Below are 16,122 nucleotides of genomic sequence, written 5' to 3' on the forward strand. Positions count from 1 at the left end.
GTCCCCCTCTCCTCCTTAAAATTAAATAGAGGATCTAAAAACCACGGTGGTCATTGTTTAGGGGAAAAAAGTTATCGAGTTAATTAAATTTTGTCAAGCTCCCAGAAGTCAAGAGGGGGCTGATTTGAATGAAATGAGGCCAGTTCTCCTTGAAATCACATTTGGGCCAATAAAACTCCAGACTCCAGCCCATCCCTTCCTCAGATCCCCTCACTTCACACTCTCTGCCTCTCAGATTATTATCACAAGATTTTAGGCAAGTGTAAACACTCCAAAGAGACTATAATTATATAGACTGGCCTTGACTGCACTTGGACCATCGTGATCAGAGGACTGGATAACAAAACACCCTACAGATGGAACCCCGCTCTCATTCAACAAAATTTACCATCAGTACCCAGAACATGTCTGGGTTGAAGAGTAATTATCTTCCCTCAGTTCAAAAGTGATGGCAAATGAACTTTCTCTGCATGTTCCCAGGCAAGCAACTGCCCAGTAATTTATCTTATTCAGGAAGAACAAAAAAGACGTGTGCAACATTGACTATATAAAATCTTAAGTCATTTGCTTTCAGGTATTTTATTTTTTCCTCAGAAGAGGTGAAGACTGTGACTACTGTATCACTAAGGTCTAAAGATACAGCATTTCATTTTAGATTTATTTAATGAAAAGATCTTAGGACTTGGTCTTCTGGGTGTTGAATAGAGAAGTCATTTTCTCTTCTCAAACTTCAAGTCAATCAGTATAGAGGGAGGTTCAAAATACACAGTAATGTACTGGGAAACCAGCTCTTTGGGGGGAAGAAATCCTGAGTTTTTTAGGACTTGCAAAGTTCTCTGGTGTAAATATTCCTCATCATGGCCAATTTGAAGCTACCAAGGACTGAACAACTGGCTCACAAATTCCTGAAATTTTAACCATTGGCTCTCAGCTCTTGCACACCCTGGCGTTAGACGAAGAGGTGAGTGGATGAAGATTTCTTTCATGCCTCCTGTCTTATTTGACAAGTAAAAATTGTTAAGCCACTATACAGTGTGAATTTCATACCATAGGACCACTTTTAAACAGGTTTTAAAGTAGATATTTCATCCTAGGTAGTCATTAAAATCAGGTGATAAAGGAATGTTTAATGATGCACAAATGTTTATAAAATATTTTTATTAAAAACAATATGACAAGAACAATTCCAAATTTGCATATAAAACAAGGATATACTCCAAAAAGTGAATAATTATTCTAGTTGTGAGATTGTGTGTGGGTTTTATTTTGTTCTTTGTACTATTGATCTACTTTTCAAATTTTCTACAATGTTCATGTATTTGTAATTAGAGAAACAACTAAATCCAGTATATATATATATATATATATATATATATATATATATATATATATATATTTTAATATGGTGTTTCAGATTTTTTTCTTTTACATCCATACAATCTCATGGGTAGACTGGCTAGAAGACTAAACCAGGTCAACCTGATTTAAACAAGGTTAAATCTTTGTCACTTGTTTTTTGATGCTTTACAGCTTTCAAACTACCATCATAAGCACTGTCTAATTTATCTGATGCAAGGGAAGCAGGTTATTATACTTCATTTTACAGAAGAGGAAACAGGCTCAAAATGACTAAATGATTTGCCCAAGGTCACATGGCTAATAAAGCAATTAAAGGGGGGACTCTAGCCCAGGATTTCTGCTACCCCTGAGATTTCCCTCAAAATCTCATCACGTTGCTCATCAGGGGCCCTTCTCTCAAGAAGTTCCTACTGAACACCCAGACCCACCTCTGCAAGGAGGCACTCTCCTGGTTTTGCCCATTTTAAATGCCAGAAGCCTGACTAGAATCACCAGGGAGGACGCACTCCATCCAGGCATCAATCCTACACAAGCAACCCCAGAGCAAGCGCTTCAGCTTGGAAGTTTATGAACATAACAGGATAGCTTGCTGAGAACAGCAGAACCCACACTCTGGGATGAAAACCATGTACAATGGTCTACACACATGCATTTACAATGATCTGTAAATGTCATGTAACAGATCCTGATACTAGCCTCCACAGCTTCGCCCTAAAGGACTCTCCCTTCACAGAGATGGCTGAAGAAACATATTCTGGCTAGATCCTATCTGAAGCCTCTTTGTTGAGTCCTGTGCAACGTGCACTGGAATGTCCATTTCTTGCTTCAGGACCCTTACTCCTGCTCATGGGCAGTGCTTTGCCAGGGCTTAGGAACCAGAAACAACAGCGCACAGCATTATTCAGCGATAAGGAATAGGAACAAGAACTCATTCCTCAAGTCATAGGTTTTAGTACGTGGCTACATAAGGCAAGTTTAAAAAAAAATAATAACAACATTCTGATGAGACATCATGCAAAGCCAGAAAAGCCAGGCCACCAGCCTTCAGGGAACAGGTGGCCTCAGGAGAGGCTGGCCCGGAGTGTGAGCAAGGCCCCCCTCCTCCTAAGCGCCACAGAGCAGCACACAGGGAGGAGGAAGCAGTCCCACGTGGACCCCTCGAGTAAGCAGTGTGGGAGCCTCAGAGCCCTCTCCCCCATGGGGATGGCAAGGGCATCCCTTCAGTAACATCACAGGCAGAAGCCAAAGATACGGACTGTGCCTTACCCAGAGATACATATTTTATAAATATATATATTATATATAAATATATATATATTTCCTGGGATTTGCTTTTAGATGCTTCAGCAAAGACCATGTGATACAAATGTGTGTGAGCTCTCCACCTACACCCCAGGGGCGGTTAGTTAACTTCATCTGAAGGACCCTAACTGGAGATAAAATTCCAGGGGGGGCGAATTTGCAGGGCAACACTAATCAAAGGCCCACATTTGGAGAAGCCACAAAGGCACTTGGGTTGTTTATTACCCAAACCACAACAGAGGCTTGGTTAGCACTGTGGATATTAGAAATTACTCTTCATTGGTGAAATGAGTAGTTTTCAAGATGTATGGGTTAGCTAGAAATTCTGCCCCAGAATGAACAGGGTAAAAGGAATCAGGGAGCCAAACTGCCTACCTGAAATGGCTCTGAAAGTGACTGTTGGAGAATTCTGTTACCCGTGCAACCAGAAACTTAGCTGGATCTTGCTGTTAAAATACTCTCCCATCTGTTCTAAATGAACTTTCATGCAAGTACCACTGAAGCATCTAAAAGGGCAGACCCTTGGGACTTCCTCAAGCATCCTGAGGCAGGATGACTGTTTTGCTGCCAGCAGGTGTTGAGAAGAGACCTGGACGGCTTCCCTAATTTCAAATTATTAGAGGCTGCTGACAGATACATCAAAAAAGAACTCAATAATTGTGAATGATCAATGATCGAGTCAATTTGACTTGGGAACTTTTATACGACAACTTTAAGTCTCCTCAGACATAATGAGGGAAGTTCTCAAACATGCTGAGTACCAACATTACGTGGCCTCATGTCCACTCAAAAGCAGAGACGGCCTGGGGAAACGTGGGGTTACCTTGACGGTCCTAAGGTGGACCCTCACACTGCCATGCCCAGTAAATGTGTAGAATTCATGACACCAGGATTTCTGAGCTCAGGTAAATAACTGTTTTGGAAAAATCAACTGTAAAGCACTTTGTTTTAATCTTTATTTTCTCCCTCATTATAAAAATAACATGTGCTTACTCTAAGTCTTACATTATAGAAAACTGGAAAACTGAAAACTTCCCCAGAATCCCACCCTCAGAAATGATTACTACTCTTTTTGGTAAATATTCTGCCAGGTTTTTTTTGGCACATAGTAGTAAATAAACAGGATCAAGTGGAATTCTACCGCCACTAGAATACATGCTATTCTGCTCTTGTGCAAGATTTTGAATAGTTCTGACAGATAACTGACCAGTTTCTCCACAGAGTTGTACGCAATAGTTTTCAGAGGAGGTTCAACCACACAGTGGGTGGGAAAACTTCTAAGATTTTCTTACCACTCAATATTCAATATTGTTCAAAGTATTAAAGGTGAAAAAAGTTTAAAAAAAAAAAGAAATATAGAATAACGAATTTGGTACTGAGGAGAAAACCGTTCAGAAAATTATGGCAGTTCATCAAAATAAAAACTACGAAATTTCACTTCCAGGAAGTATCATGACTTTAAAATTGGAATTTAGGAAACAATCATCTTTTTACCATCAAATACAGCTGGAAAAGTAATTCTACAATTCTTCTCATTTGATCAGTTCAAGAGAATGTAAAGTACATGATCATTTTGAATTCTTTCAGTTCTAAGTGAAGTAAATTATAACAAGAATTGCTACATATGAAACAAGTGTCCATCAGCGAAGAACTCCAGAACGGGAGACTTGGAACAGATTTCAGCTTTTGCAGCTGGTAAAGGGCAACTTTGATTCAACCTCCCAAAGCTTTGTTTGCAATGCTTTCAAAACATCTTCCATCTATTGAATTAAGAATATTAAAAAAAAATACATGATTAAAATCATACATGGTTAAATATGACTAAAATATTCATCATTAATACAATTTCTGAACGTTATGCATTACACATAGATATTAAGTATTTAACAGAATTCCATTTAAATGAGACATAAGTTTATTAACAGTAGTTCTCAACCTCTAATCTGTAGCTTTTTTATACATTCATCACCATCTTGCCTATCTGTGAGAGGATGTTAACATTCAAAAACAAGGCTATTTTTACTGTGAAATATTGATTTAAGAAGATATATTTCTATTTTAATAGTTTTAGAATATATAGTACTTTGATTTTAGTATGAAATGTCTTCTTTATTATTTTTTTGATAAAGCTTTAGCTTAATTTGTAGTTTGGCTCCCCAAAAACTCAACTTTACTAACAACTGAAATAAATAAATAAGAATAAAATAAGCACTCTCTTACCATGAAAGTGCTAAGGTCAAAACAGAAAACACATTAAGGATTATTCGTGGAGGAGCACTTGTTCACTGACTGGAAGTTGTTCATACAAAGATACAAAAAGTGCAGAACAAGATTACCTGCTTTAGAGATTTTTCTATTTCAACTCGGCTTTCAAGATTAAAAAGCTCTTTATCTTCTGACACAATTTGCTTTTCAGAGGACCCTAAAACATAACTGAAGTATAATAACAGTACAAAGTTAAAACATGAAAAGGGAGTAAATATAAAATTTACATGAAAAATATTAAGGGAATTCCCTGGTGGTCCAGTGGTTAGGGCTCTGCGCATCCACTGTAGGGGACACAGGTTCGATCCCTGGTCGGGTAACTATGATCCCACATGCAGCGCAGCACAGCCATAAATAAATAAATACAAAAAATAATGATACTAAAACTTGAATATGTATATCAAACTATAAATTAGTACCAAGTAAACACATAAAACAACTACTTTTGCTAACAGCAACCTACACAGGAAGCTGAACTACATGAAATCATGTTTTTCTTCATAACAGCTTTGTCCGAGAGCCCTACATATTTCCCAATATTATAAGTATTTTGTTATTGGAAATAAACTTGCTCTGTAGTAAGTTGGGTGGCAAAACATTACCACTCATGGTCCAAAATTCTATTTTAAAGTTTTAGAAGATCCTGAAGAAGCCACTGCTTTATATCACTTTTTTTTTTTTTTAATGTAACTTCTCAGGAACGTGTGCATTTTCAAGTTTGACTTTTAGTATATAATTTGTGTAGTCAACTCTTGATTACCTAGGTTTGGGCAACTTCAACAGTTATCCTATAACTTATGTTTTGCTCCACTCTCTGGGGCGATAAGATGCTGTGGTTTAGAAAATAGAAAGAACAGAAAAATTGGCCTGGTAATGGAAGGAAAAGAGGCCCAGCTTTGGTAACCAAATAAATCTAAACAGTAGGGAAGAAGGTGCTGGTATTTCTCAAAAAAGAAACTTGATTCTTTTGCATTTCTTTAGTAGAAGTCTTTCATTACATGTTAACAACTTCAATATGTCACTTCTTTCATCAAATAAGAACAGTCTTCTCTTGGAAACCCAAGATTAAATTGATTAAATTTCTGAAAAATGTCATGGGAAGCAAAATTGCAGAAGGCAATTAATATCCTGTTTAGAAAAGAAAAATGAGATGGGGGGAAATTAAACGGTATTGAGTAATTTATAACACTGTAAATAAACATTACAGAGGGCATCCATTTCTAAAACAAACCAGGCTCCTTGTCATTAAAATTCTGTCCCAAGAGGTATTCAACTGTTCAGGAAAAAATAGCTTCAATACTACGACCCTCTATGGAGAAATCTTCCACACATTTTCTTTTATACAGATATGCATCACTTTTAAAGTTTTGTACCAACCGTACTGAAGAGTTCACGTTGTTTATACATGTACTCTCCCCCACATAATTTTCACAAATCTTAGTAAAATTCTCATGGAGATTAAGGGAGCAGTTATTTGGGCCTGGGTCTTCTATTAAAACCAAAACAGATCTGATCTCTCTCTAGGCAGGCCTACATGCTTTACATCAACGAGCAGTGCTTGCTATATTATTCTCTTGTGTAAGGAATATAAAAAGTTTGCAGATTTTATAATTTTGACCTAAACCTGTCTAGTTTCAAAGAAGGTGGCAAAACTGCAGTTATCAAAGAATAATTAAATGAAAAATTATAATAAGAAGAATACTATTTTAAATTCTTTAAAGAGAAACTCTAAGAAATTCAACTGGAGTGACGAAATACCTTGAGTAATGAAAGTGTAGGCATTTATTTTTTTATTTCTTAAATTGTTCTTCTTTCCTGATACTTAAGGTTTCCTCGGCATCTTTAAAATCTTGAGGGTTACATCTTTTCCAGGATAAGTGAAAATACACTGGGGTCAACTGATTAATTCTGTTTCCTATTTTAAAAAGGCTAGTGAATTAGAGGGCCATTAAGATATCTGTCATCAGACCCTAATTCACCTTGTCTCCTAACGCTTTTTAGAAGTCTTGAAAAATGAAGGTACTTCCTTGCATCTCTCAAAAAAAAGCAGACAATTATTTACCACCCTCAAGGAAATAGTTGGACTTTGTATTTCTACTTTTCCAGAACACCAAGGAGACTTCTTTCCTGACCATTTCTGAAATTCCTATTTCTTTATGATATTCTAGGAGACTAAAAACTAGAGGGAAAAATAAAATGGACAAAATATATTGATCCACACAATGGCTTTAAAAAAAAATCCTATTAAACTAAATTCGACTAAGAAAAACAACATATTTTTACTCTGAAAAATGTTCTCAGTGTTTTCTCCTACAATTTAGAAAGACAGACTTTTCCAATACCAAATAAATCGGATCCAAACAAAAAATCACTAGCTTTATTGTCAGAAGTTTATAAAAATATATTTTAACCAGTGTTGATTTAGTTTCGATGTTTTCATACCAATTTCTCTGCAAGCAAGTTTCTGAGAATTCAGTTATGAGCTATTCATTTATACATCAAACTTACCTTTCAATGGCTTCAACACTGAGGCAGAACAAGTCCCTCTTGTAGTCTAGATTCTTGGGTGTGCATCTGTATACGTAGCCGAGGTTGAGTGAACATCCTGTGCAGTACAAAGTCTCCAGGATGCTGCAACAAGAAATGCCACTGCTTTAGCAACTGGTTATAACAAAAATCCCATTGTTGAGATCCATAAACACCTAAACGTTTAAGTTGCTAAAGTATGTTATTCTGACCCTCCTAAGTCATATGTACAAAAAAAGGAATAAAGTGATAGTAAGATGCTTACATCAGAAATGTAGACAGTCACCTCCAGGCGGCACTGCCTTAAGTATCCAGTGACAAAGGGCATGTACAAAAGTGACAAGAAGAGAGTGTACTAAGGTGGTGTTTTCCTAGAATGCAAACGCCTCAATTCAGTATTAAGAAAAATTAACTAAAATTTTGAAATAAGACAAAAAGATTCTACATATCCTTTTAACGTTACATTGTCCACCAAGGATCATTAACATTCTGGGGAAGGGAGAGGCGAATTTTCTTCTGTAATGACCCAGAGAACAAATATTTTAGGCTCTCAGGCCATATGGTGTCTGTTGCAACTCCTTGCCTCTACCACTGTCAGCACAGACGCTGTCACAGATAATACATAACTGATCTGTGTTCCAATAACAATGTATTTACAAAAACAGATGCTTGGGACTTCCCTGGCGGTCCAGCGGTTGAGACTTCGCCTTCCAGTGCAGGGGGTGCGGGTTTGATCCCTGGTGGGGGAACTAAGATCCCACATGCCTCGGGGCCAGAAAACCAAAACATAAAACAGAAGCAATATTGTAACAAATTCAATAAAGACTTTAAAAATGGTCCACATCAAAAAAAAAAAATCTTAAAAAAAAAACAAACAAACCGGTGCTTGGCCCATGGGCCATAGTTTGGCATAACGGACGGGTTCAGGTGATACAAGTGAACAGGACTTAGCAACACTGGTTCAGAGCGAGAGTCAATTCCCTTTTCAATTCTCTAACAATCCTGATTATATATAAGGAGAGGAAAGTCTCAGTCTGGTGCTGGAATGTCTGTAACCTGTATCTCACAGTTGCAAATCTTTTAACAGTAAGAGAACAGACCTCGGGCTCAGAACCAGCCAGGCAATACGATCTCAGCTAGAATTTAATAACATGTGTTTTCAGTGTAATTATCTTCACAGTGACTTTCCAGTTACAGCAAATGACACATTTATGGCAGTAATATAAAGATTCCTTTTTAAATAAACTTAAATAAAAATGAGGAGTCAACTTAATGAAAAATATTAAGTACATGATACCACAGCTGTTACATGGATATGGCAAAAATGGTAAAGCTGACATCAAAATGACTAGAGTTGGGAAGTAGACAACACTCTGCAGGAAACAAAGAGAAATAACAAAGCATCATCCTAGCTCTTACTAATTAGTCCTGTGTCCTTAGTGAAGTTGTAACCTCCTCAGGCCTTGCTTTCTTCATCTACAAAATGAGAAATGATCTAAGGCTGGGTTTTCCAAATTTTAATCACCAGCATGCCAACAGTACAATTTTTGTTATATCCACATACTACCTGTCCTATTATGAATTTAATTCTCCTTAAATAGAGTAATTTTTTAAATTAAAATACTTTATTTGAATGGGACAATCTAACGTTACTAAAATTAAAAACCAACATTTTAAAATAAAAAATACATGATTATTAATTTCTGTTTAACTGCTTGTGTACCACTTATTCATATACATCAGTATGACATGTTTTGGGGAACAATACTAGGAGGCAGAACTTCCCCTTCAGTTTGCTGAGTATGCCACTTGCAGCAGATGCGTGGCAGGTATAGCAAGATATTGACCACTTCAACCATTGGAGTGGCAGCTCAGGGCCTGTGAGTGGAGGCCCCATGCTGTTGTTTCTGCAGCCCTGTCTGTTTACCTCAATAGACCGTATATATGTGTATGCATGACCTTAGCATTTTCTATGGGTGCCATGACATGAAAAAGGTAGGGAGCATTAATCTAAAGCATCCTTTGGCTTGGAGATTCCATGATACAGATATTTTCCTTTCCTATTTTTATTTTCGATTTTCTTCACAACAAGCACAAACACCCAAAAAGGGAGTGTCAGAATGTGCCCTGAGAGGTTTAGAAACTCTTCCATCACATATCTAAAGGAGACCACCAGCACTCAAGAATTGGTATATTAGAATGACTGATTTTATACTGATTACCATGAAAAAGGTTTTATCCCAAATCTTACTGCTGATGATCTCCTTAAAGACTTTTATTTGAAAAATAAACATTTTCTCTAATGGACATATTCACATAGATATAGCCTTACTCACCAACCATTTTCATTTTTACGTTTGGATAGTATCTGTTCCTTATCCACAGAAACATTACAGGAAACACCTAGAAAGAAGAAAGTAACAATAATTTATTAATGCAGTTTGTTACAATACACACGCAGACATTGAGAGAACTTCTAATTCAACTTTTATTTTAGAACCCAGAAGGCCAGAAAAAAAATAAAGGCTCAAAAGTCACACACACAGGGTAGTTTAAAACTAAATGTACAGGGTCTTCTGGAAGAAGATAGCAGAATAAGAGTTATTTCCTTCCATTCCCAGAAAACACTGAAATTAACAAAGTGAATAAAATTAGGAAGAAAAAATTCAACTGACAGTAAAATTTGGGACAATTAGAACCTCAAATCACAGACTATCAAGAACACCCACCATAGGGGCTTCCCTGGTGGCGCAGGGGTTGAGAGTCTGCCTGCCAATGCAGGGGACATGGGTTCGTGCCCTGGTCCGGGAAGATCCCACATGCCGCGGAGCAGCTGGGCCCGTGAGCCATGGCCACTGAGCCTGCACGTCCGGAGCCTGTGCTCCGCAACAGGAGAGGCCACAACAGTGAGAGGCCCGAGTACAGCAAAAAAAAAAAAAAAAAAAAAAAAGAATACCTGCCAGACACAGTAAAACTAGGATCAACCCAAGGAAGAGGATAAAAGCCTGTGCGTACATCTCCAGATCTCACACGCAGAGCTCGTTTCTCTAGAAGTAATTGAGAGGGTCCTCAGGAGCTCAGCCAAAAACCTTTTAGACCACAACCTGGACAGGGATCACAGCTGAACCCTAGAAGCAGCAGGAAACATTCCCGTTTCCCAAGTTCGGAACACACTAAAGGCGGGGAATCCGGAGCAGAGAGACATGAAGAAAGGACATCAGACCTACAATGGCCAGAACAGACCCTTGATTTCACCTCCTCTACAGTCTACCTTAACTCAGTAACTTCCACTTCCATCTACCCATCGCTCAAATCAGAAACCGGTATCGCCCAATTCACTGTCTCCTTACCCTTCTCCCCGCACAGACACTCCACAGATAAGTCCTGTCAATTCTACCTCACAACCCTCACTCCAGCCCCCAAACCACCACCACCACCTCCTCTGCCTGGACGGCTGCACTAGCTCCTGCCCACTTCCGTGCTTATTCTTCTCTTCAGTGCATCCTCCAAAGAAAAAACTGGGTCATATCACTCTCCTGCTTAAACAACAACTCACTCACTAGAATAGATTCTCATTCCATAGAACAGCCTACAAGGCCCTAAATTTTCTGGCCCCTTCCTTCCTCCCTAAATCTTATCTTTAATCTACTATTCCTCAATGGCCTTGCTAGCCTCAAGGCCTTTGCACTAGATGCTCCCTGTGCCTGGAAAAAGCAGAGCATGACACCAGAACTGAACATGCAGCCAAGTTGACAGGCCTGTATAAAGACAACAGAAAGACATTTTCAAGCACTCAAACTTGAAGTTTTCTTGGGGATGGGGAAACCACTGGTGAAGATGAATCAAATAAACAACTCAGGAATGAGAAAGCTATTAATAAGCTTTCTCATTATTAATAAGAGTCCTGGACTAGAGAAATAAGTTCATAGAAACATTACATTAAAGCTAAATGACGATGCTATGGCTACGGAACAGTATGTAAATGTTATAAACCTTGACAAAGTAAAAATAATTAAACTAACTCCAGTTGGAGCGGGGAGGGGAGTGGAAATTAATCCAATGTTCATTTTCTAATCTTTCACTGGGAGGAAGGGGGGGGAGGGGGTTTAATCAATTTGTCTAAAGCTGATAAAAAAGGATATTTATATACACTTTTTAAATTTTAAAAACTACTGGTACAGACAAACTAAATAACAGAATAGTGTTTTCATAGATAAAACAAAAGCGCCCACATGATAAAGGAGAGAAAAGACGTAAAAACAGAAAGGATGGTAAAGATTGAACACCAAACATATATTATTTCTTAAAAATAACATAAATGACACAAATGTCAATGACATTTATGTAAATGACATAAACTCACGTACTAAAAGGAAGAGCTTCTCCTACTGTATCAAAATCAACCCAAATACATACATGTTGTTTTAATGGTGGCAACACTGGGAAAAAACCCAGACCTCTGCCAACAGGGGCAGACTGGGAGGAGGAACGGCATCTCCATTAAAGATATCACTTACTTGGCTCTTCTTATGTCTTCTGAGCACATGACACACATTAACTCACTTAATCCTCCTAATCACCCCATTAAGTATTATCCCCATTTTTACAGAGGAGAAAACTGAGGCACAGAGAGACTAAGTAGCTTGCCCAAAAAGACACAGCTAGTAAATGGCAGGCCAGGATTCAAACCCATGCAGTTGAGGGCCGTCATCTATACTGCCTCTCAGCGGGGGTACAACAAGCAGCTATTAAAAACGTGAAGTATATCTATATGCACTAATATGGAAAAACACTCAGAATATATGTGCAGAATAAAAAAGTAAGGATGCTTAACAGTATAAATAATATCATCTCAAGTATGTTTTGAAAAATTTACATGTTTAGGGAGCTCCAAAAAATTTACATATTTAAACATGCTCATACATGCACGGAGAGTATCTGGAAGTATAAATGAGAATAAAGCATGTTGAACTCTGGGGACATGAGACTGTCAGCATTGGGGGATAAGTCCTTTTGCATTGATTTTAATAGCTGCAAAGGGTTAATCTCAATGAGTTGTATGGGAAATGTATGTTCTTAGGCTTTTGTTTAACAACTGAAAGGGACTCAGCAATTATCGTTCATTGCATCCTTAAGGAAAAGAAGTTCCAAAAAGTTTCAGGTTAACAGGTGGACACTGCTGTCCTGCTTTCTTCCCAATATATCCCGGGAAGGAAAACATTCCACAAATGTCAACGAATCGGTGGTGAATTTCTGCCATAAAATCTTTACAGAATTCAAACAGAGCATAAATTTCATCTTGAAAACCACAAGTCCAAAAAGAACAGCCATTTTTACACCAACTCAGAAAAAATATGTGAACCACTCCCCTATATAAATACTATGAAAACAACAAAACCAGGAAACGTTGGGGAAACATACAGTTTCAAAAGATACTGGCTCTACCAGTTACCTGTACGTTTACTACATCCTCCTTCCTCTCCAATTTTGATAGGGTTGTTGGTGTTTTTTATTGCAAGTCTCCTTTAATTTTTTTGATACCATTATGTTCTGTCAACTCTACGGTTGTTAACATTTCAGACGGTAAAGGTGTCCGCTGATACAACTATGAAGACTTGAGAAATCAACCCTGACATCCCCCGAAGGAAGCAGGCAGCTGAAAAGCTTAATGTCCTAAACCATTAACAATAGTATTTACCGATTAACAGCCCGCTAATTTCTATGAGGAGTAACACAGAATAGCTACACCCTAAATGCTTACAACCTAGTTGGTCATTTTTTTCTAAGTAATGCTCACGACGACACTGATTCATCCACTGCTCTTCTGGGATGGGGGAATCTCAGAAAAGAACCTGTCACTCGTGAGTCCAAGGTGCCGGGATGACTCTCCTCCTCCCCTTTTTCTGGGACAGCTCACCGTCTCAGATTTTTCTGCTTTTAAAGACCCTGGGAGGGTTTTTCCTGGTGGCACAGTGGTTAAGAACCTGACTACCAATGCAGGGGACTCGGGTTCGAGCCCTTGTCCGGGAAGGTCCCACTTGCCGCGGAGCAACTAAGCCTGTGTGCCACAACTACTGAGCCTGCGCTCTGGAGCCCGCGAGCCACAACTACTGAACCCATATGCCACAACTACCAAAGCCCGCGCGCCTAGAGCCCGTGCTCCGCAACAAGAGAAGCCACTGCAATGAGAAGCCCGCGCACCGCAACAAAGAGTAGCCCCCGCTCGCCCCAACTAGAGAAAGCCCACGTGCAGCAACGAAAAACCCAACGCAACCAAAAATAAAATAAATATATAAATAAATAAATTTATTAAAAATAAATAAACAAATAAATAAAAATAAAGACCCCGGGAGGCCCCAAAACACCTCCGCCTCCTCCGGGGCCGCCCAGGTGCGGCACACCCAGGAAGAAGGCGGTCTTAAGTCCTAAGCCCCCCGCCCGAACTGACAGCGCAGCAGGATGCAGTTGGTGTCTTCCTGGCTCGTCACCCAGCTCAGCGAGTCGCCCAGCGGCCGCCGGCAACCAGAGCACAGAAACACCAGCGGCCTGTCCTCCTCCTCCGCCGGCTCCGCAGCCTCCTCGCGCCGCGTCCCTTCCGTGCAGGCCACCGACGCGTCCCCGCTCACGCAGCTCCACATGCTCGCCCACTTCTGCAGCAGCTGGTGGCGGCTCGAGTCTTCTGAGAGCCGCTTGCCTAAGAGCGAGGAGTTGCTCCACTTGCCCTTGTCGCCACACGCACAGCTAGTAGAGGAGCATCTTTTGCAATAAGCCTGAGACCAAGAACCCGCCATTATCGACAAATTGCCTGCGCCGCGGAGGGTCACGGGAAAGACGCCGTTGCGCATGCGTGAGGCGGGGCAGGGCGGCGCAGGGCGGCGCAGGGTGAGGGAGGAGGGGCGGCAGACGGCTTGGGAGCGCGCTTGCTCGCGGTGGATCTGGGCCTGGCGGGGGAGTCACTGAGCCTGCATCGTGCTTTCCAGCCTTGGGAAGTTGAGGCTGCCCGAGATCCGCTCGCTAGGCTGCTTGGGGAGAGAGTTCAGGCTCTTACATAGGAGGGGAAGCGTCTTTGAAAAAGTTAGTCCCACCGAACTACATTACCAGCCCCTCACGGAGACCTTGGCAATGGTTACGAAAGAGAATATGCCGCCTATACACCACTCAGAGATAGAGGAGTTGGGGTGCAGTCCTGCTTTCTCCGGCCTCCTCCCTCTATGTTTCTGTGGCTACAACCCCTCAAATTTAGCGTGCCTGAGAGTCACCTGGGAGCTGGATGGGACACAGATTTCTGAGTCCCACTGTGGACTGAAAAAACAATGCACGACTTAAAAGTTGAGAATTATGTTTTATGTGGTGGACTCGCTGGGGACTTCAGCCCAAGAGGCAGCCTGTCAGATAGTTGGGAGGGACTGCTCCGAAGAGGTAAGGAAGGAGCCAGGATGCATAGGAGATATTGGAAAAACAGACAGATCAGCAACAACAACAAAAGCAGGTAGTTGGAACATCAAATGATCGTTGTCTTTTTTAAAACATTTATTTACTTATTTATTTTGGCTGTGCCAGGTCTTAGTTGCGGCATGCGGCACCTTTAGTTGCGGCCTGAGACTGACCTTCATAGTTGTGGCTCTAGTTGTGGCATACGGACTCTTAAGTTGCGTCATGTGAACACTTAGTTGCGGCATGCATGCAGGATCTGGTTCCCTGACCAGGGATCAAACCCGGGCCCCCTGCACTGGGAGCGTGGAATCTTACACACTGGACCACCAGGGAAGTAAGTCCCAAATGATCCCTGTTAATTAAGGAAAACCAGACATCTCAAGTTAATGAATTTAGCGCTTTTTTATATATGGGAAGATGCAAGAATCTGGGCTCATTGAAATCAGGTCAGCTACAGTGGCTGATGGCTTGATAGCCAAAACATCCTTTGTTTATTCCTATGGCAGGCACCATTCTTCGTCCACACCCCCTTCACAGATTCTCCATCAATAGGTCAGGATGGGCCCGAGAATTTGCTTAACAGGCTCCTGGGGGATGCGGATGCTGTCAGTCGGGGCCCCTCCACTTTTGGTTGCCACTGCTCTAGTTTGTCTGCCTAACTTCCTTGAGGTGGAGAAAGCAAGGATTGTTGGGGAGCCACCCTGTCACATGTTCCTTTTATGCATTGTTATTGCTCTAACGAGGCCCCGGAAAGGGCCCCAGATCACTCAGGCTAGCACTGCAAGGACAAGCTGGAAAGGTGGGTGTAGGCAGCAGTGGTGTTGCTGGGAAGCATGGAAGTGCCTCTGCTGTCTGGATCTGGGAGCCCCTCGCCCCTTGCACCAAGTGAGCATTCCTTCTGTCTGGTAAGGACAGCCTTCCTCAGCTGCCCCAGAAAGCTGGCCTCTGACTTTAAAGCACCACAGGTTAGGACAGGAAAGGATGGTGGGAAATAGACCAGCTGCATCATGGACAGCCTGGCGGCATATCTGGGAAGAAAGGTACCCCCAAGTTCCTACATCTGCTCTTAGAATCCTTTGGGTGTGTCCTAAGTCACTGCCCACTTTGCTTGGTCAGGTAAACTGTCTACCAAAAAATTTGCTTCCAACTTTAGTGCCTCTGGCCACCAGCAACAAGCAAAAACTTGGGAGTCAAAAGCCTTGGGTTGACCTAACCCTCCAGGAGGTATAACCATGT

At 40.7% G+C, this 16,122-nt stretch overlaps 1 protein-coding gene across 1 annotated transcript; it reads right to left on the reverse strand.

The window, feature by feature from the left end:
* Nucleotides 1-1,409: 1,409 nt before the first annotated feature.
* On the reverse strand, nucleotides 1,410-14,266 carry MIS18A (MIS18 kinetochore protein A). The gene is made up of 5 exons (XM_082624285.1): nucleotides 13,901-14,266; nucleotides 9,789-9,855; nucleotides 7,435-7,557; nucleotides 4,998-5,094; nucleotides 1,410-4,421 (listed from the first exon to the last, which is right to left on the reverse strand). Exons 1-5 carry the CDS (start codon nucleotides 14,241-14,243, stop codon nucleotides 4,341-4,343), a joined length of 711 nt encoding a protein of 236 aa, XP_082480411.1. The 5' UTR covers nucleotides 14,244-14,266; the 3' UTR covers nucleotides 1,410-4,340.
* Nucleotides 14,267-16,122: the final 1,856 nt, after the last annotated feature.

Source organism: Mesoplodon mirus, assembly GCF_964341445.2.
Source record: "Mesoplodon mirus genome assembly, chromosome: 6".
Classification (NCBI taxonomy): domain Eukaryota; kingdom Metazoa; phylum Chordata; class Mammalia; order Artiodactyla; family Ziphiidae; genus Mesoplodon; species Mesoplodon mirus.